At 49.8% G+C, this 20,844-nt stretch overlaps 8 protein-coding genes across 8 annotated transcripts; 3 read left to right on the forward strand and 5 right to left on the reverse strand.

Moving 5' to 3' along the window:
• Positions 1 to 389: 389 nt before the first annotated feature.
• Positions 390 to 1,190, reverse strand: Pdw03_6582 (signal sequence receptor alpha subunit; the record flags this gene model as incomplete). Its single annotated transcript, XM_014679856.1, has 2 exons — positions 390 to 1,059; positions 1,111 to 1,190. The coding sequence occupies 2 exons, from the start codon at positions 1,188 to 1,190 to the stop codon at positions 390 to 392; spliced, it is 750 nt and encodes a 249-aa protein (XP_014535342.1).
• Positions 1,191 to 1,659: 469 nt separating this feature from the next.
• Positions 1,660 to 3,057, reverse strand: Pdw03_6583 (Major facilitator superfamily domain, general substrate transporter; the record flags this gene model as incomplete). Its single annotated transcript, XM_014679855.2, has 3 exons — positions 1,660 to 1,798; positions 1,848 to 2,245; positions 2,296 to 3,057. 3 exons carry the CDS (start codon positions 3,055 to 3,057, stop codon positions 1,660 to 1,662), a joined length of 1,299 nt encoding a protein of 432 aa, XP_014535341.2.
• Positions 3,058 to 5,122: 2,065 nt separating this feature from the next.
• Pdw03_6584 (monooxygenase, putative) lies at positions 5,123 to 6,208 on the forward strand (the record flags this gene model as incomplete). Its single annotated transcript, XM_066101393.1, has 5 exons — positions 5,123 to 5,160; positions 5,220 to 5,340; positions 5,395 to 5,431; positions 5,485 to 5,603; positions 5,660 to 6,208. 5 exons carry the CDS (start codon positions 5,123 to 5,125, stop codon positions 6,206 to 6,208), a joined length of 864 nt encoding a protein of 287 aa, XP_065956476.1.
• A 1,054-nt stretch (positions 6,209 to 7,262) lies between these two features.
• On the forward strand, positions 7,263 to 8,114 carry Pdw03_6585 (Calcineurin binding protein, putative; the record flags this gene model as incomplete). The annotated part of the gene is made up of 1 exon (XM_014679853.1): positions 7,263 to 8,114. One exon carries the CDS (start codon positions 7,263 to 7,265, stop codon positions 8,112 to 8,114), a length of 852 nt encoding a protein of 283 aa, XP_014535339.1.
• Positions 8,115 to 8,984: 870 nt separating this feature from the next.
• Pdw03_6586 (RNA polymerase II subunit 3) lies at positions 8,985 to 10,119 on the reverse strand (the record flags this gene model as incomplete). The annotated part of the gene is made up of 3 exons (XM_014679852.1): positions 8,985 to 9,372; positions 9,446 to 10,011; positions 10,066 to 10,119. The coding sequence occupies 3 exons, from the start codon at positions 10,117 to 10,119 to the stop codon at positions 8,985 to 8,987; spliced, it is 1,008 nt and encodes a 335-aa protein (XP_014535338.1).
• Positions 10,120 to 10,975: 856 nt separating this feature from the next.
• Positions 10,976 to 11,569, reverse strand: Pdw03_6587 (Nudix/MutT family protein; the record flags this gene model as incomplete). Its single annotated transcript, XM_014679851.1, has 2 exons — positions 10,976 to 11,403; positions 11,521 to 11,569. 2 exons carry the CDS (start codon positions 11,567 to 11,569, stop codon positions 10,976 to 10,978), a joined length of 477 nt encoding a protein of 158 aa, XP_014535337.1.
• Positions 11,570 to 12,685: 1,116 nt separating this feature from the next.
• On the forward strand, positions 12,686 to 14,644 carry Pdw03_6588 (Arginine-tRNA-protein transferase, C-terminal; the record flags this gene model as incomplete). The annotated part of the gene is made up of 9 exons (XM_066101394.1): positions 12,686 to 12,740; positions 12,922 to 12,966; positions 13,048 to 13,123; positions 13,186 to 13,371; positions 13,431 to 13,835; positions 13,894 to 13,991; positions 14,043 to 14,108; positions 14,206 to 14,456; positions 14,519 to 14,644. The coding sequence occupies 9 exons, from the start codon at positions 12,686 to 12,688 to the stop codon at positions 14,642 to 14,644; spliced, it is 1,308 nt and encodes a 435-aa protein (XP_065956477.1).
• Positions 14,645 to 18,378: 3,734 nt separating this feature from the next.
• Positions 18,379 to 20,346, reverse strand: Pdw03_6589 (cytochrome c; the record flags this gene model as incomplete). The annotated part of the gene is made up of 2 exons (XM_066101395.1): positions 18,379 to 19,706; positions 19,776 to 20,346. 2 exons carry the CDS (start codon positions 20,344 to 20,346, stop codon positions 18,379 to 18,381), a joined length of 1,899 nt encoding a protein of 632 aa, XP_065956478.1.
• Positions 20,347 to 20,844: the final 498 nt, after the last annotated feature.

A 20,844-nucleotide genomic window follows, 5' to 3' on the forward strand; every position in this document is an offset into this window, starting at 1 on the left:
ATGAAGATCAAGTACTCAACCCCGCCGATTATGACGATAAACTACTCTCAAATGTCCGACTGGGATAAGGAGGTTCTCAAGTTGACCAATGGCGTTGGTGTGGATATTGTCGTTAAAAATGGCGGATCCAGCTCCTTGGATAAGAGTATGAGATGTACGCGACGTGGTGGCGTGGTCAGTCGAAAATGACTCTGCTTGGAAACTTTAATGAGACGATTTGGGAAGGAAGCAGGGTCATTGCAATGTGTCGTGTGATTGGGGTATTTCGAAAGTGTATGAAGCTATGGGAGACTGATAACTTTAACGAGTTCCTCCCTCACACCTCGGAAATAACCATCCAGTTGCAATAGAAATTACTTCCTTTCGAGAGTCACAGGGTTCATCTGGGATCAGATCTTCGGTTCATTTTCGGCTTGGGATTTGAGAATTCGCATGATGGCACGGCTTTCCTCTCGATGCTCCTCCCTGTTGTTGCTCAAACCGTAGGCCAGCGCAATTCCCATTTCAGACATACGTTGCTTCGCGAACCAATTCTTTTCGGCCGGGGTCAGCGGCTCTACGCCGGAGGCTCGAATCAGACCGGATGCTCTCAAGACTTCAAATCGGTGCCGCTCACGCTGGGACCAGAAGGCGTGAATCAGGTAGAGTCCGTTAGGGCACAAAGGCGAAATCCCAAACTCATGGCCGAGTGGAGGCTCTCCAAGCTGGATTTGGTACAGCCAGGGGCCTTGTCTCATGGGCTTGAAGTAGGCCATGACAGAACCGTCGGCGTTCTTCACAATAAAACCGGACATCTCTGAGGTATTGGGGCCGCACATAACTGTGTAGTTGTCACTTACAGGGCTTCCGATGATATTGCAAAGCATTGCAGGAGCATGTAGCACATTCTTCAAGCGAAGGGAGCTGTGCGGATTCGGACGGGTCTGGAATGGCAAACTCACGGTGGCGAGATTGACAGTTCCCATTCCAATGACTTCAACCGAGCCTCCAGCAATATCCGTGACATAGGATCTGAAGGGAACATAGTCTTGACCGAACCAAAAGCGATCTTTGGCTACACTGGTTTGGTTAGATGGCTGCATTCAGCCCTGCTAAAGTGGAAATGCTCACTGGGTGTCGGAGTTGTTGGAATAGACCCAGGTGGGACATGGAGGAGGCGGCCGGTCATGCCTCTGAGGCATAGATGCCATGGCGAAGCAAAGATTTGTTCAAAGAAAGCTCCGTAGAACTGGGAATAATGTGTTTGAAAGTCCAGTCCAGTTGTGATTTACAAAATACAGTATGCTGTGTTTTCTTTGCTAAGATGTTGAATAGGGAAGGGAAAATGAGAGAGAGAAGGGGGGGGGGCGAAGACGCAAAGAGGCAGGGAGAGGAAGAGAGGAAGGAGGGAAGAAGTATGAATGGATCCGTTTGTCTGTCGTGCACGATTGCCTGGGTGATCACTGAACCCTCAAACCTCGGTCATTTTCTACATGGCTGCGTTAATAAGTGAAGAAGTCCTGGGCACTATCCACCTACTATTCTTAAAGATGAAGGTCTTCTCCCTTTAAAAGCAGACTCGGCATGATATGAACCAAAATGAACCAACGCTGTCTTCCAGACATGAGTAAAAGACCTAAGACCAATCCCAGGAAGTGATCATGGGATAGGTCAACGCTATCACTTATTATATGAATGAACAAGCTTGATGATACTAGTTCCGTCGGCCAAAATCTGCTTCTCTTCCTCGAGTTGATAACCTCCCCATCGTGGGAGTAGCACTGTCCAGACATACCAGTAGAGAACACCCGAGAGCACACTGTTTTTTGTTAGCGAGGTAACTCCCCCATGGAAAAGGGGTTACTCACATTGCAATCCCGACAAGTGGATAGGTGGCGTAGAAATAATCGAGGTCCCGCCAATTCTCCGGTGGGATGAAGGGTGCTACTAGCAGGACTAGACACACCACAACCCGTAACCAGACAGCCGGCAACCACGCTTTGAAGGGTCGTGGTAGATGAGGCTCCCGGTGTCGTACGATTAATAGACCGACAGTGAGTGCCAAGGCAAACATCTGTCCAGGGTATCCCTCCAAGTCCAAGATAAAGTTATAGACGTCTCCTTGCGGTGGTAAGGCGAGCACTAACATAGAAGGAATGTAGTGTACAATCAGTCCACCCAGTGGAGTCCCAAATGGCCGTGAAGATGATAGAACCTTTTGCCATGGAAGAAAGCCTTGTCGGGCTATCTCTTGATTCACACGTGCCTTCGAAAGTTAGTGTTTTAGCTGTCACTTCCATCTGTCTAAAAGCGTACCAGGCCAAAGGTCACCACCATCACATTCCCGGCAGCTGAAATGGCAATAGCAAGTGGAAAGAAGATCTTTCCGACGTGCGCTCCAAATACTCTTTCGAAGAGCAATGCGCCGACCAATTCTCCGCTGTTCTTGATCTCTTCGAGTGGAATGACCAGGAAGTATGAAAGATTCGCAAGAAAGTATAGACCACCCGCTGTGACGAGCGCAGTCGGACACACGGTCTTCACTATTCCCACGGGATCATGGACTTCACTCAGGACATTGTTCACATTACTCAACCCAGCGTAGGAGTAGTAGACTTTGAACAAAGCCGACGAAAGCAGACTCCAGCTCCAGTTCGATCCTTCCCACGTCGAATCCCAAGACCACGAACTGGCGACTCTGGACACCGGATGGATGTTATCATCATCTCCATACAACCCGAGAAAAACTACCCAGACTCCCGTCAAGGACATCACGGTAATGAGGAAGATCTTCCCCCAGCCCAGGACGTTCTGTACAAGGATACCCGATTTCAAGAAACAGCCATGGACAACGGTAATGGCAGTCAAGAGGCCAACAGCCAGCACCTTATGCTGAATCTCGGTGGGCTCGATTCCAAGCGCAAAATACGTGTATTTCGAAAAGATAATGCAGTTGCTCGCCGTGAACCCCAGGAGCACTACTTGGGCTGTTATCAGGCTTGATGCGAGAAATCGCGGTCGGGGGTAAGTATACTCGAGGTACACCTGCGCAAAAAGGAGAGCATTTTTAGCGGACATGTTTCTGCAATTCTGCCGCAGTGCGCTTTACCTTTTGTCCTCCTGAGCGAGGGAGCATGCATCCGAATTCCATGAAGACGGCTAGCCCACAAGCGGATAATATGGTCCCAACCAGCCATACTAGCAGTGTTAATCCTATGCTTCCGGCAGATCGGACGATTGAGCCGGGTGTTGCGAAGATACCGCTCCCAATCACTTGCGAAACGACTAATATATATGCACTTGACCAGTTGATACTCTTTCTGTCGGGGGTCCCTGGTAGAGTGTCGACGTATGATGCGGGGACCGCCTCAGATCTAAAACTGAGTGATTCTTGTGGAGAGCTGAGAGATAGAATGTTGGGGTGAGCTGAGTTTAAGAGAGGCTGTCTCTCCTGGATATCCATCTTGATCTGTTGTCGACCGTGGATTTCGTTTCAACTATTTATAACTGATACACGAGAATTTTTTTTTTAAAAGAAAAATCTCTTCTCACCTTTGAATGAATTCCCAACGACGCGAGGAGATAAGATGCTTTATGGTGCTTGGAAATCACCACAGATGGGCTGGCACGTCATTCAGGCCGATTGTTGTGTATCGGAATCCTTGCTGGCGCCGAAGATGATCGCACTCACCTCGGGATGTAGGAGCCTATTTATGCCATTGGATTTACAATCGGTTAACCAAGAATACTCCGTTCGAGACAGCGGACATATCTGTACCTAGATTTTACTTGGGGAGTCTCCTACACGAACTTGGCACTGCCATCCCTGACGGTTCATGGGTTACGCACACTTTCGCCCTCTTCATTTTAAATTCATTCAGACTTCCCAACTTAATCTCTCTTACCCTCAAGTTACCGTACATCTATAATGTCTCCCGATTTCTGCTGGTATCAATGGTCGGTGAGCTCGCAGGGGGGTGACTGAGTACGATGAGAGAGATACGGAGGATGTTCTCGGGGGACTTGACAAAAGATGACGCTACAGACCCCTGGATTGCTATATATGGAGGAGAATGACGGAAATGGTATATAGGCGAGCGAAAGCTACGGAAGGTGCTATTAAAAATCAAGGTGGGAGGTTCATACGATAAAAGAGAGACAGAATCTTAAAAAGTGAGGAAGGATGAATTTCCACCTGAACCCTGAGGAAGTGATGCACGAAACGGAAAGGCTTGGATTTTCGGATCTGCGTTGAAGAGTTCAAAGAGTCCCAACACAATAATAGCGATGATAATTATAACCACTCGAATACTGCAATTCGTTTACCCGCACGCGAGTCTGACTCTAAAGCACACCTAAAGTCGCCATTGCGGGGTTGCGTCAGCGCTGCAGTGTTGGTGTGTTTAAAAAGCCCTGAGTTCATCGAGAGAGACCCGAACTATTAAAAAAAAAAAAGGTTGATCGTGCCAGTAATTTTGATCGCAACTGATCTGCATTGGGCCTACATAGATCCAATAGATCCAAGTACAACAAAAATGACAGGAAAAGGCGAACCGGTTCGCGTCTTGATCGCTGGCGCAGGCATCGCCGGTCTTGCAACGGCTATATCGCTAACACGCAAATCGACCATTCCAAACTTGGATATCCAGCTATATGAACAAGCCCCGGAGCTTTTGGAAATCGGAGCGAGCATCGCCCTCAGTCCAAATGTAGGTCTCTCGCGCTTTTTTTCCCCTTTCTTTTGGGAAATTGAGAGATTTGCTAATCGGAAATATGAACTTTAGGGCATGCGCACACTGGAGAAACTCGGCGTACACAATGCTCTATCAGACAAAGTCGGGTTTAGAGGCCCAAGTGGAATCCCGCAGATATTCCGGTAGGAACCCTTCACAGACAGTCGAGTTGTGCTGCGCTGACTGATGGACAATTAGCCACTGGAAAACGGACCAAGTGGTGTCCACAGACACTCACACCAACGTCTCTGATCCCCGTCACCATACTACCCGCTTCCACCGCGGCCATTTGCACTCGGCTCTGCTCGAGCATGTCCCCAGAGAGTCAATCCAGTTGGGTAAACCGATTGCGCGTGCGGAAGCGGACGAGGCTGGGGTTTCGCTGTACTTCGAGGACGGGAGTAGTGCCCATGGAGATATCCTCATTGGAGCAGACGGGATTCGATCGGTTTGTGAAATAACCTTGACTAATATTGCGCTTTCGCTAACTTCAGACAAGAGGGTTAGACAATCCTTCATCCCGGATTATAAGCTACAATTCAGTGGGAAGGTATTCATGAGGGCGACCTTTGATGCCTCGTTGGTCGAAGGCAAGATCCCTGATTTGCCTGCTGATTCCATGCATTGGGTATGGTATCCCGGTGGCGGGGAGAATTGGAACCATGACTAACATCATCGACAGTGGGGTCCTAACGATACCTTCTTTGCGTCTCGACTTGGTGAGTGAAAAACAAACAGCATTTGATGGCTGCATCTATCTGACAAGACCCAGGGAAGAACCAGTACACCACCGTTGGTACATACGATGACCCGCGATCAGCAGAGGAGGTGGAGAAAAGTATTGCGTGGGATCAACTTGGAAGTGTGGAGTTGTTGAGACAGAGGTACAAGGTACAACATACGTATTCGATTGACCTATTCAACCCCACTTGACTCACAGCCCCTAGGACTGGAACCCCACAGTCAAAGCTCTAGCAGGGCTCACACCATCCACAAATCTTTATCCCAATTTCGCGGGAGATGCTCTCCCAAACTGGGTCTTGGGGTCTCGAGTGACTCTAATCGGAGACGCAGCCCACGCTCACGGCGGTGCCTTCGCAGCCGGAGGCTCGCTGGCACTAGACGACTCCCTCGCTCTCGCCCTTGCATTTAAAGAAGTATTCGCTTCGAAGAATGCCACGTTCTCGACTAGACATATCAACAAGGCCTTGGGGCTGTACAGTCGAACTAGGCAGCCGCATACAGCTCGGTTGCTGAGTATTGTGCACAGCCAGATCAACCAAAAAGGGACTCTTTTTGCAACACCCGAAGAAGAGGATGCTGCACTTGTTGCTCGACTGACGGGCAGACCGTATACGGAATGGCTATCGGAACACGACGTTGAAGCCGCGTTCAAAGTCGTTGTTGAACTGGAAGGGGCGCAGCGACGGGAACGCCTTGCCGAGTCGGAACCAAAGATAGCTAGAGAGGTTCAGCTTCAGGGAAGCAAGTTGTAGAATAGAGTCATTGGTGTGCTCGTGGTTCATTTGGCACATAATTCAAGCTCCTGCATGAATGGTGTTTATGCTATGCGGTCCCATTTTCTTGGCCCTTTGAATTGGTAAGACATCTCAAAGACATCTCTTCCTTAAAAGCCACGTTCGGAGTATCCGAGTGGATTTTGTGACATTCGACTCAGACAAGGCTGGGGTCTGGTGTTCTCTACAACTGATGGGACCAGGTTATCATTTTTTAGCCTTTATTTTCACCATATCTCGCGAAGTCGCCAAACGAGAGGGTACACGATCCCTAAGTGATCAATTGAATAGCCTTGTGACTAAAAGTAAACGCCCCGAGTTTCTTTTCCAAGGCTTAGAAAAGAAACTGTACAACTTATGTTGTAGGTGGCAATGCATGATAGTGGAGACCCAGAAGACGTAGGCAGAATGATAAAACGTACACGCCAATGGGGCTTAGGCGAGGCTATGGATGAAGGACTCCATCCAACGCCGTAGACGTCGTACTCCGAGTCCGGCAGAAAAGGGGGCGGAGTTTCTGTTGAGGAAGTCACGGGGTGTGGCTGGCATGGGAGATCAAATGAATGCAGTGTGTGGCGGTTATGGCGCAGCCACAGCACTATGGCTGGAAACGTTGTAGTTCATTCCAGTGAGTTCCAGGAAAATCAAGGGGGGGGAATAGTGAAGATAGTACGGAGTAGATCACAGCCATTTTGATCTGAAGGTGTAAGCCGGGAACAGATGGATCGCCAGGAACATGGAGTCCCGGAACGTCTTCCGTACACGGATAGAGGCAGTGCAGGGATGGCAATAGCTGCGCCTCACGGCTTAATTTTGAGGGAAAATCTACTCTGGCAGTATTAAAGAGAGGCAAATCCAAAGTCTTGTGTCTATCAAGTACCATTCAGAATCATTCTCGCCATTTGACACAGTCCATTGAAAAATTCTAGACTTCTTCTCTTTCAAAGAGTTCTTATCCGGTGGCAATCTTCATTGTTTTCTTATCCAACCTCCAACCTCCAACCTCCAACCCAAAACATCCAACCCATACAAAATGGCCACTTCAGCTTCACCTCCACGCTCGCTGGCTTCGTCACCCAAACTCACTGGCTCACTTCACACACCGCGACCATCTCTCTCTCTCGATATCGCCAACATGCCGGCACTCTCCCAACCATCACTACCATCCAACACCCTCCTAATCACCGATCTCCACGATCTCCTCGTGTTCCAACCCCCAGCACTGGAAGAAATCCGCAATAAAATCACTGCAGTGGCACCTCTCAACTCTTTCTCCCCACTCCCCTCAATGCGCCGCATCGTGTGCTCCTTCCACAACGAAGCCGATGCCACAGCAGTGCGCCAACTCCTGGACGGCCAGCGCCTCTTAAACCGAGACGTGCACCCCCGTATCTACTTCGGCGAGCCAACCGCAATCCTAGACGGCGGCCGGCCAAAACTCCTGGAAGCCCCGCAAGTCTCCAAGATGTTCTTTATCTCGCCGCCGCCCAGCCCCCCGCACGGATGGGTCGTGCGCAACGAGGGCCCGCCCAACAAGGAAGTCCACGCTATGGATTTGGCACTTGCCCTATCCATGCTGAAGACGGATCAGATGCAGTCGGAGACGTCTGCAGCCGACCCCGCAACCCCGGTCTCTACCTCTTCTCACAAGCGTATGTCCAGCTGGCCGCTTGCTGGCTCCCAGCAGCGTAGCAGGAGCAGTACCATCATCTACCACCCCGAAGACCATGGCAGTAGCCCCAATCTTCCGGCGGTGACGGTTGAGGATATGACGATGGATGGCGAGGATGAGGATGTCGACATGAATGCGATGAGCCCTATTGAGCTGTCTGTTAACCAAATGCCGCCCAAGACTTCGCGTCCGCCGATTGAGTTGATGGAGTAGAGCGTTTTCTGGGAATACTGTTTGAGTGTTTAACATTGTGCAAATTTAGCGAGGCATGATTGTTTCTGGTGTATAGCCATCGCCTCTGTGGCATGGCAGGCGTTGGGAAAGGATGGGCATTTTAGCAGCTGGTTCGAGATTTGCTAGACGTTTTTCCTATGCTTGATAAGATTTCAAAATCAACATTTCTGATCTTCAAATTTGATCCCCTCCAAGTAGGCATTGGGTTGAACCTGCTAATCGGAACTGATTAATTTGACGTCGACCGCCATCCGTCTTGCACTCGTTAGCTTGGCAATCCTTGTAATATGAGCTTGCTTAGATCTAGGCACATACACAAGTCATTCGTCGGGAGTATGCAGAATGACATATCAGGACTGCTCTCGGCTTCGAATGGACCCCCGCCTAGTCCTAGACGGATTGTGGAGTTGTAGACGCTAGAATACAAACGCTTTTGACGGGCTCGGCGATTGTTCCAATCTGATGCTGGTTACAAGCCTGGGGCTCTCTGTAACGAGACAAGAGTGTACGGGTTTAGCACATCACTGGCATCCGGGTCTTCATGCGTGGTCAGTAGTTTAGAGCGTTTACGTTTTCACCCACAAGATAAGTGATCCTTTGAGAAAGAGAGTTAGTCTTCGCAAAAGTTCCATGATATTGAGTATTTTCATGTTCAGTGTCCACTGAACCACCGGGTAGATAGTTGAGATACAGAGAGAGAGAGAGAGCAGTCATTCTCTAGGACCAGAAGATCGTCCCCAAAAGCAAAAGATACAAAGAACGGAAAACTCCAGAGTGCGCCCCAATTTACCAAATCAAAACTCCATTGCGCATGCTCGAGCTCTATTTTTCTTGCTGGGGTATGCACGTTTAGAACCCATAGCTGCTCTGCCCGTAAGGCGTAGCACCGTACGGTGTCTGTGCACTAGCGCCCCAAGCACTAGCCGCACCGTTCCCGTATGCAGTCATGTTTCCGTCAATGCCCTCGGGTGGCTCATAAGCATCAGGGTCATTGGCACCCATCATCTCGGCATCTTCAGCGCCTCCGGCGTGTCCATCCTCGCCTTCGCCTAAGAGGACAGACACGGTGGTTGCGAGTTTGCGCTGGAGCGACACGATACCCTGCTGGATAATCATATCTGGCTCGAGGTTACCGATGCTCTCCACGTCAAAGTAGAAACAGTTAGGTTCAGCATCGTAGTCGAAGGGCTGGTCGGGGTTGGCAGCGGGTTCCCAGGCAGCGTTTTCCGAGATAGGCCTGCAGAAATCCGTTGTCAGCAAATCGATCAAAGTAGCCTCGTAGATATTCCATCGACACTCAAACTACGTACCATTCCTTCGCCGCATCCTGCTCATACCAGTAGTCCACATGGCGGAGGTTGTTGTTGGGATCATATTCAAAGCCGACTGCGGCAGTGGGCGCCCACTTGGCATGCTCCTTAGCAGTTCCCTTCTTTGCCAGACAAGTCATTTTAATCTCCTGTCCTTTCCGCAGCTTACAGATTAAGGGACCCTTGTTCTCCGGGTCAGTGGTAACCGGATCGCCAATCTTATCGTTAATTCGCTCGCCAACGACAATCAGATCCCGTGCGTAAACAGACATGATGCCGCTACCGCAGCGCGCGTGCAGAGACAGCGTCACGCTGCAGCGCACACAGTGGTCTTCGCAGTCGCAGTCTCGTGTGTAGTCGAGGTCTTGGTCGCAGTTGTACGAGTTCAAGGGGATCATACCGAGGCGGTGGGCGAGGAATTCATCGGGGAGAACAGAAGTGTTGCTTTCGATTTCGATCAGGTCGAGTGCCAGAGTGGGCACTTCGGCGAGGATGGTTCGTCGGAGGGAGTTGGCGAATGCGAGGTCGACTGCGGTCAGCCTGAAGTCGACGCGGTAGGGCTCCGCCTGTGGGATTTGTGAGTCTTGTATCCTCCTACTTTTAGAAACGTCTCGGCTTACTTCGCGGACTGTGACTTGGGGCCCTGTGGGCTCGAGATCCATTTCGTAATCCATGTTGGTATGTATGCGGCAGCGCTGCTCGCCGCCACCCTTGTCTGGAGCTGGAGGTGTTTAGCGGTGGGGCAGTACAGTAAGAGGGCAGGTTGAAGAGTGCGGGGTGCAAGGGCGAAGGACAGGGCAATCAGAGCTGGTGTGGTAGATGATTCGAGCGCGAAGTGGTTGGCTTGAGGGCACGCGGATTTGCTCCCTCGGAGACAGCTTTTTACGCTTTGCCTAATTGGGTCCCACCCTCTGGAGTGAAGAATCAAGTCGTTCCTTTTTTTTTACATTTACAATTTTAAGAAGATGATCTCGCTTCTCTTTTGTCCATTCCTTTCTTCTCCTTCTCAGACTAGAGATTAGAGAAAGTGGTTCGGATTTGATTCACTTGCTGAGTATGGACACTGGATCCATCCAAAAGACTGGTGTCTAGAACTAAGGAAAGTGCGCTCAAGTCAAATCTGGCAATTAAACAGTGCAAGCAATGGATTCAGATAAAATAGTCCGATATCACAAAGTAAGGTATCCTCCAGTATCAATGGAAAAACGTCCCAAAGCTTTCAAGTCTGCTTGCAAAAGGCGTCTATCAGAGGGAGACAGAGCAAAACTGAAGAGGCTCAGATGGTTCATTCGCAAATGAAACAGTGGACGGGTAGCGGCAGCCCGTCAAAGATGCAAAAAAAAAAGGTAAAAGGTAAAAGGGAGACAAAGCCAACAGTTGAAGCAACGAAGCCACCGGTTTTTGGAGTTGGTCATGGCGAGTCATTATCAGGGAGAAGCTCTCTCGGAATAGCGATGCACGTAGAGGTAGAAAAATGAGGAGGGGAGAGTCTTCAATGTGCAAGAGAACTGAATGTGCACGCGATAGGGGTTACCGCTTCAACGAGCTGCGATTTAACGCTTCAAGCAACTCGGGTCGATTTGCAAGGGCAGTGGCCGCTTGTGCGTAAGAGACCCATTGACGTTTCCGCTTGTGCATTTCAGGCCACTCGGTTTCCTCTCGCTCGACAGTGACTTCAAAGAATTGGTATGATGCCTTGGGGGCTTGCGCGGTAAGAAGGCCGGAGGGTCTCATGTCCGGGATGAGACCCAGATCTCTGATCACGACACAGATAACACCGGCTTCCTCCCAGGCCTCACGACATGCAGCCTGGTCGGCGGTTTTTTCATCCAGCTCCCATCCACCCTTAGGGAGTACCCAGCCTCCGGGTCCTGCGGACTGAATCATGAGGACTTTGGTCTTGTCGGCGGATATAGGGACAACACCGGCTACAAGTCGCTCGCCTTTTGAGCCGTAGCCTATGACAAGCCGTTAGAGTCAGGGGACACAGGGACAGTGTAGACGTAAGGGGGACGGGTTCCCCCCCCCCCCCCCCCCACGTGCGCAGCCGCAAAACGATATCAGCAAGAACTCACGTTGGTTTTTCCGCCCAACGCGGGCTTCCATCGACCGTATTTGAGCCATTGTAAGAGACAATTGAGTATCCTTGGAATTTCCTCCGGGTTTGGTGGGGATGGACAGTCTCCGGGGAAATGAAGAAAGGGAGAAAAGGTGTGGAAAGGCCAAGGATATCAAAAATATCAGGGGAAACCCAATAGATGATGCTCTCGCAACCTCCCTCGGAGCCTATCAGGTCTCTGAGGTGAGAGAAGAAGCTCCAGGTGTCTAGGTTGGTGTAGAGGAGCGGGAGTGCAGCGCGAAAGCGGTCGGGGGAAATTTTTTTCTCTTTGAATATTGCGGAGATGGGCAATGGATATCAGGTTTTCCCGTTCATGCCTGACGGGGGATTGGAATGGTAAGTGGAAATAGGCATGGTTTTCAAAAGAAGATCTAAGAAATGGGAGGTTATTGAGGAATGGAGAAAAGATGAGAAGTGGGAATGGAGGGGCACGGCGGCGCAGTCCGGGAAAAGAGTCAAGGTACGTTTTTTTTTTTTTTTTTGGATTTTTTTGAATTTTTCTTTCCCCTTTTTTTGAATTCTTTTCTTTTTTTACTTCTTTGCGTCTTTGTTACATGGTCCATTATAGTCAATATGGTCACTATAAAGTGTGGATATCCAGTTCAATGATTATAGAACTCTCCTTTTTTTGGGGGGGTTCTATAGATGGTCATGTGACTCCGACTAGTTGAGCTGTCTCTGCTCCGTAGATTTGCTCCCACATCTGTTCCAATCTACCAACGTTAGCTATGTTCTGCCTTTGCCATGATCTGCTATAGCCTAACGTTACCTATTACTATGATAACTATTCTGATCATTCAATTTAACCCCTCTAAATCTGCGTCGGGTTAAAACCTGTAGGATTTCCTGGTACCGAGATGGAGGGAATTTGACTTGACCAGAAGCTAGTTTATCCCGATGGCTTAAGAGATGAGATATGCAAGTTAAAAAACTAGAGACTGAATCAACCATAAAAGTACAAATCTAGCCGGTATCCCCCTTGCCGTATAGACCGTATTCCCACGATTGACAACTCCCCCGCCGATTTCACCGACCTCATCTTTCACACTGTCTCCCTCTCTCCCGAGAACTACAACTCACATCCACTCCCTGGTGCACGCTAACACCTACCAAATCTCAAGATGCAACGGGTTGACGCTGAACGCCCGCGAGAATTGTCACTCTTCCGCCCACTAGGTACGTCCCACTCTCCCGCAGGGAACCACTGAGACAGACTTCTGTTACCCCGTGGCGCTTCCACTGGCCCAGGCTGCGATCGCTTAAGGGAAATTGGCGGGGGTCTCAACACCAATTGCCTGCAGCTCTTTGATCGTCCAACCCCTCTTATGCAAAGACTAATGTATTGTGATCCTCTAAGGTTACCAAAAGAACTCGTGTGGTTACTGCAAGTCCAAAGATGGAAGTTTGTTGCCTCTACCCCTGCTTTGCTTCGCCCATTTTCTTCCAGGGCAAGGTTAGGCACGGATTGCTGACATGTAAAAAGGTGTTTCGTACTACACCAGCTCCACGTTCGTACTCTCGGAACATTATGAAGAGCTGATCAATGGCGGTTGGCGACGGTCTGATTTCCCTCCCGGGTTTAATTTCCCTGCAACTCATCAGACCATACTGACATCCTCAGATCGGGAAACCTCTACTACAAACAAAATCTGCTTCGGTCTTGTTGCCCTCACTATACTTTGAGACTAGAGGCATCCGCTTATCGGCCCCGCCGCGATCAGCGCAAGGCCATCAACAAGTGGAATAAATTTATCCTAGGTTCGGAGTATATGCGAAAGGCAGCCCGGCTTTGTCCGCGAACCCGCGAGTAGGGAATTCTAGACTTGTCCAATCGTTGCTATCCGATGGATGCTAATCAACGCATAGAGAGAAGAGGCATCGCAAGTGCAACTTCGACCTTCTGTCCGCTGTCCACCAAAGCGAGTACGACTATATCAAACGGCCCATTGACCCTGCTACCAAGCTTCCCATTGAACCGGCGCACCGCTTCGAAGTCACCATCGAAGGTGACTCTGTGTCTCAGGCAAAGTTTGAACTGTTCCGCAAGTACCAAACGGCCATCCATAAAGAGGATGTCTCTCACTGGAAACCCAAGGAATTTCAACGCTTCTTATGCACAGGCCTCAAGCGAGCTCCGAATCCCCTGACAGCTGCCAATTCTTCTCAGAAAAAACTCGGTTCATGGCATCAATGTTATCGTCTGGATGGCGAGCTCATTGCTGTTGCCGTGTTGGACCTTGTCCCCAACGGCGTTAGCTCCGTCTATGTCTTGTAAGCTGACGGCTGACTGCACCCGCAAAATGTGATAAGCTGACATTTGGTACCACAGCTACGATCCCGCCTACGAGCAATGGGAAATTGGCAAGCTGAGCGCCATGCGTGAAATTGCTTTCTCCATTGAGAATCAGTATCTCTATTACTACATGGGTAGGTCGCAATGGTGGGACTAGAGTTCCTCTTCTAACCATGAATATATAGGATACTACATCCACTCCTGCCAAAAGATGCGTTACAAGGCCAATTTCCGCCCCCAGTACATCCTTGGTAGGTTTCCATTTGTGCCTTCGTCTTAGTCCATCCTTTTTTGGTACTACAGGAAAATCGTGCATGACATCTGACTCTTTTTTTTTCTGTTACTCAGACCCTGAATCCTGCGACTGGGATCCGCTCGATGGCGAAATGACGGAGAAGCTTAATTCCCGTTCCTATGTCTCTTTATCTCGGGATCGAGGGTTCTCTCCTGCACCTCTGGTCCCGGAAAATGACGTCGATCTGGAGGAGGTTTCCCTCTTTGATATCGGCATGCCCGGTGTTCTCACTGTTCCTCAAGTTGAAGCACTTGACCTGGATCATTGGCTGTTGTTCTTCAATAACAACTTCGTTCACATGAAGGTACACTACAATTGTTTTTTTCCCCCGAGCCTCCTTGGGATTTCTTTGCTAACTTCAACTAGGATCTGGTCAATTGGGAAAATATGTCAATGACTGCACCAATGTCCATCAAAGGAATCATCGCCGAGTTGGCCGCAGTCCTTGGTCCTCAAATCGTCCGAAACAGCGCAGTGGACTTGCTCGGTTGATTGAAGAGGGGGCTTGGGGCAAACTTTGAGCCTAGGTTTCCTACCACCAAGGCCTACTGGGGGCTTTCAATCATCAGCCAAGGAGACGGAAGCCGAGATGGACTACTTGTGCCGAAGGATTTATTCACATGCAATTCAGTCAAGTCACCCAAATCCAGATAGTCTGTTCTGGTTCTCTTGAATTCTAGATCGCAACGATCGAAAATTAGCAAGCGACCTGATACAGTCTACCAAAGTCCTGAGCCTCCTGACTTGCATCACTCTTACATTCCGATACAAAACAACTACACCTAGTATTAGTATGTAAGCTCCGTCGGTCCAGTCTCCTTATTCTTCAAAGCAATGAAAGTGGCATCTCCACAATGTCCATCGCCAAACAGGACGCTCTTAGTATTCAACTCGATTCCGTGACCGTTTTGGTGGGTGGAATAAACACCAATTCCCCGGACTCTCCTTGATACTCGCCGTTCAGTCTCGCTGGATTTCGTTCAGATTTCTCCGTCGACCAATCCACGTCCCGTCTAGGGTTTACTGCAGCTCCTTTCTCCGTAACAAACACATTCAATATCCATCAAGGCAATTGCAAGCGACCTCAAGTAATCAAAAGATAACAAGGGGTTTGGCTCTGCCCAACAACAGGCCCAGCTCATCCCAGTCCAAGTGTAGCCTTGCCGGTTCTGGACATGGACAGATGCGAGAAAAGCTTCAACACGTCGTTACTACAGGAATCAGTTGAAATCCAACACTTTGACAACTCCTGCTTGTTCAAACTCCCGCCTTACCACGGCCTAAAGGACAATCAACTGCCCGTTTCTATCAAATGGACAGTTTACTCATATCACAATGACAATCCTGAGACGGAAAGATTACTATTCCTCCTCGTTTGAGTATCTCATACCTTATCATTAGTTTCCTCGCCTAGAAAATGGTCTCGCATCATATATCCAGCCTCTGAGTTCGACATAATGCAAGCGATATTTAGACCGAAATGCCGCTCTTGACACAAGCCTCAGGAGGGTGGTGATAAACAGTAACTAATCCCATCGTATCTTGGAATTCATGATGGAGTGGTACACACTTTCTCAATACAACACCGCATTCACGACACCAACTTGCAAAGTCATACCTGAGGGCAAGATAGGGTCACACCAGTGACACCGCAGTGTTGGGTTGTTTTTGCAGCCCTGGAGGTTATCAATTGCTTTTCCTACTTTGACAGTGTCTTCTGAAACGTGCAGAGAGCTAAGCCCAAAGGTTAACATGGGCCTAGTTCCTATGGAAGGGCAATTTCAGTCGTGAGGCATGCAACGAACATCCAACGCGACTATAGATATGGTCACGTATCTACTGTCTCTACGGTTAGACAATGTCCAAGACTCACCCAATAAATACGATCGTCTAAAATTAAAACGTATACATGCCAGTAGCTTGTGAGACATGTCGCGGATCCCTCGAGAAAAGAAGCTCGAGCTCCGTGCAAACTGCCGACTGACGTGTAATTTTTATTTATTTTTTTTTTTTTTAATATTTATTTTTCCAATTTCGAGCCATCCTACTCAATCCAATGCCCCATCTTCCACCTCCTCTATAAAGCTCTAGAGCTTGCCTTTACACGTATCAACCAATTCGCATTGGTGACCTTAGCCCAAGGCCCCATCCCACAACATGTAGCGTTCATTATGGATGGAAACCGGGGATATGCAAAAGAGAACAACATGTCCATGGCATCGGGCTATTTGGCTGGTGCGAAAGCCCTGGTGAATGTACATTATAGGAAATACCAAGGTTCTCAACTACCCAGATAACTAACGCAACCAGATCTTGGATACATGCTTCGATTGCGGAGTCCATGTTATATCCCTCTACGCGTTCAGCCTTGAAAACTTCAATAGACCAAAAGAGCAGGTCGAAGTTCTGATGAAGTTGCTTGAAGGGACACTTGGAGAAATGGACGAGAATAACCCATTGGTAAAGAAACATAGCCTTACAATCCGGGTCTTGGGTCGTTTGGAGTTGCTGGAAGATCACGTTGGGAAAGCGATTTCCAAGACAGTGCATGCTACGAAACATCACCGGGGCAAGATGGTGAATATCTGTGTCGCTTATGCTGGCAGGGATGAGATTGCCTCTGCTATCAGAGAGACTGTTGCTGACTCCGGCTTCCCTACTAAGATCACGGCAAAGTCGTTGACAGAGCACATGTTTATAGGATTTCCACCGCTGGACCTTCTTGTACGCACATCCGGGGTGTACCGTTTGAGTGATTGTATGCTCTGGCAGTGCCACCAAAATACTGATTTCGAGGTCGTCGGAATGAACTGGCCTGATTTTGGAAGTTGGGATATAGGTTGGATTCTGTTGAGAGGGCAACGCCGAAAACGAGCTCTGGCTTATGTGTGATTCGAGTTGGCTCAGATCGGCATTGGCTGCGATATCAACGGATCAGTCTCTTCATTTTGTCTTGTGTTTTGTCCAAAAGCCATGCTCGACTTAGTACTCTGTTCAAATCGAGTCAACATCACAGGTATCTATGGATTTAAACAAACAGGACTGTGATGTTGATGAAACTTCCCAAGTGTTGAGCCTCCATGCCCATCTACTTTGCAATAGCTTCGAATAGTCCCAGCCACACCTGTCCGCGGCCACCGCAATCAGGCTTTGTCTTGGAGGAATGGCGAAGATGACATGACTGGCGATCAGTGGCAATCTATCTGGGACACCATCAGGCAGATGTGCAAGGAGCGTTGCAGTTGGCTTTTGTTTTGGTTCGTTTTTTGGGGGGGGGGGGGGGGTATTGGTAGATGAGTAGTTCGCAGTTGAAACCCCCGCATAGCAGCATGTATGTAATAGCGAGCTAAATCGGGTCAATGAATTCATCATCATCATCATCATCATAGTTCGCAGTTGACGAAACGATTATCCTGATTTCGGTCGAGCAGTCTCCCAGCCCAGCACACAATCTACTCGATCACTTCCCTTTTCCATGAGTCCAGAGTTTTCTCCGTCAAGCACATTCCTGTTTGTCTGTTAGTCTTGTGGAGAACCCGAAGGGATTTGAGGGTGTGGTTAAGGTATTACAGGTCGGGTTGGCCTTCTCCTGAGCTACTGTAGTCAGCTGCATATACGGCCTCTTCTTTCGTGTCTTTTGAGATTTTTTTTTTAATTTGGGACACGTATCTTCATCGTCGGTGTTGAAGCTAAAAAGATGATCATGAGCTATTAAAACCAAGACATGCCAGGCTGATCACTCTAGGACAATATAACACCTAGGGGAAGCATAAACCGTGTAGAGGACTAGTCTATGCATAAACAAGGGCGGTATATGAAAGATGCACAAGGACAAGGACTATGAACAGCAAGAAGATTCATTCATACATCCACAAAAGAACCCCATAGCTGCACGGTACCATGAAGTGAAAATAAACCAGCTGGCGCCACATGTCTCTATCCTGTTCCCTCACAATCCAACCCATTCGCCACGGAACTAACAAATCAGACCAAAGCAGTCATTCAAAGAAGCACAGCAGGTAAGCCACCAATTCCCACGAAAAGCCCGCAGCCGTGGATGCCCTGCCACAGATGCCCTAGAACACCAGAGAGGAGAGACAAAAGAAACCCTAAACCAGGATGCTATGCCGAACCCCCCCCCCCCCCCCCCCCCCCCCCCCCCCCCAAATAAAAGGAGACTGAAAGAAAGCCAAAGACAATCAACAAGTTCAGGACACCTCAAGCCTTCACTCGTCATCATCGCTTCCCTCGAACCCATCAATCATAGCCCGACTCGGTTTCCTCCCTGCCCCATAAACAAGCTCCATGAGCTTCGCTTTCTGTTTCTCCCGGACGGTTCGCAGATAGTCATAGGTCCCCTCTAGCCCACGGATCTGACCGTCGATAACAGCCTCAACGGAGCCAAGCATGCGGCCCGCAGAGCCAGAATTCCCGTTTCCACTCCCCCCTCCCCCATCAACAGATCCGATAAAGCTAACAGAGTCATTCCGACGCACAAGCGGGCTAACTAGCTTCCTGCGCAGCGTCTCGAGATTAACCTTCAGCGTGAGGAGTCGGCCGCGGTGGTCAACGAGGAGGTGCTTGTTAGCGACAGTGCGACTGCGCACATTCGCGAGAAGTTTCTTATTCTTCTCGTATTTGCGAACAGCCGCAGCATCGGGGCCTAGCACACGCGTCCATAGAGAAGAGAGCATCTCGCCCTCAGCGCGCTCCTGGGCGTCTGATTCGCGGACGACCGTGCGCTGAATATTGAGAAATTGGCGGTCGATGGACTCGAAGAGCGCGAAGAGTGCGGTTGAGTGGGTGAGTTCGCTATTTATTGATTCCTCCAGTACAGAGAGGAACTCCGTAAAGGTGCGTGTTAGGGTTGTGCGTGTGCGCTGCGCGGAGGTGGGCCCGAAGACAGCCATCACAAGGTGGCCGAGGGGCGTTGTTGTTGTCGAGGTTGCGGATACACCGTTGTCGGAGACTTGTGCTGCGCGTTCGAGGGCACCGAGGCGGGAGAGCATGTTGTGCATGTTATCGAAGACGATTGTGGGGAGGGTGCTTGGGGGCTGGGCGGAGAGGGTTTCGAGTTCGCGCTTGGCCCAGTCCATTACTATTAGGATGGAGTCGATGTCTGAATCAACGTTGGCGAAGAAGCGAGTTAGCTCGAGGGACAGGGACTTGAGAGAGTCGGAGAGCTCGTCTAGTTGGCGCACGATGATGGGTGCGCTGGTCATGTTTGTGCCACGGACAGATTCACTCAAGTCCCAGACTGCGACACCGGTCTCTTGCAGGGTGCCAATTTGCTGAACGCCGTTCTCTGAATAGTATATCAGTGGCTCGAAGGAGCGGGCGAAACCGGATAGCTTTACTAGATCGGGGATCGATTGGGGGAGGCCTGGGAGAACTAGGGCGCGCATGAACGCGACTGAAAAAAGGAGAATTATAATAGATAAAGTGGTGTTAGACTTGGAGCTGGTCATGCGCTCGAACTTGGAGCGCAGATAGCCAAACAACGCGGCAATAGGTTCTCGGTGCTGGACTTCTGCACGCACTGCAAAGCGAATGTCTTTATTCATTCACAACAATCGTTAGTACACCCGCGCCTGTAACTGAAACCAGATCAGACAGGGCCTACAATTGCTCAGATTCTCCGCGCCAAAGCCCACCCCGTCATCTTCGGGACTGTGACGTGGTGTGCGCCCCGTACTCGGAGCCGGAGGCGGACTTGGGGATCGTCCGTGGAGGGGGGTATCTGCAACCGCCGGTAGAGGCACATTAGCCGCAACAAAGATGTCGCCCGGGGTGGCGCCATCGACCTGCCTACTCTTCGGGTGACCCTCGAGCGCATCCTCATACTGTGGACTTGGCTCGCGCGACTGGGATGGGGAGGTACTAAGCCCAATTGTGGGCTTGAGCTGCAAAGGATCCGTCGTAGGATTGTCCTTGCGCAGGTAGGGCTGGTGGTGGTACCATCCACTGCCCTGGACATACTTGGGTTGATGAAAGCCTGGAGGTGACCAGCGCTCCTGCGCTGGATCCTCAATCTCTCCATCTTCCCCATCTGAGTCTTCAGACCGGAATCCGGAGTGTTGGGATGGCATGGCGAACATTGGGGACCTGTGGGGGTTGGTATTATTCTCGAAGTCTTCGAGCGACGCGTCCAGAGATGGATGGTCGTCGAAGACGTTGTCTAACTCGTCCAACATCCGGGAGGGTGTATCGCGATAGTCGCGCCTCGGAAGAAGAGGCACTGCAATTCTCAGCGACGAAGCGCAGATCAATGCCTATGAGTGGTGATCACTTGCGGTTTCAACCGCTTTTGACTCCTTGGGTAAACTTGGGTGGTTAGTATATACGCTGGGATGGTGTCCCCTGCGCTAGCCGTTACAGAAGATATCTGAGCAATCAACCCCACGCCAAAGATGCGACAAGGTATGATGCGATGCGATGCGACAAGGCAGGTATTGGATTCTAAAAAGCACGGGATAGTACTGAGATAAGCGCATTCGAGAGTTGATGTTGGACAAGATGCGATCAGGCAACACGCTGGAGACTAATATGGGACTAGGATCGAAACGCCTCGTTGAACAATGGAGGAATCAGGAATGAGAAGACGAAAAAGCATGCATCCCCTCACTTGTATCCAAGTCGAGGTGGTCGGGCCAATCAGCCTGACCCCTGCTTGGTCATGTGCTAAAACTCGA

The sequence above is a fragment of the Penicillium digitatum genome, chromosome 2 (assembly GCF_016767815.1).
Source record: "Penicillium digitatum chromosome 2, complete sequence".
NCBI classification, from domain to species: Eukaryota; Fungi; Ascomycota; class Eurotiomycetes; order Eurotiales; family Aspergillaceae; genus Penicillium; species Penicillium digitatum.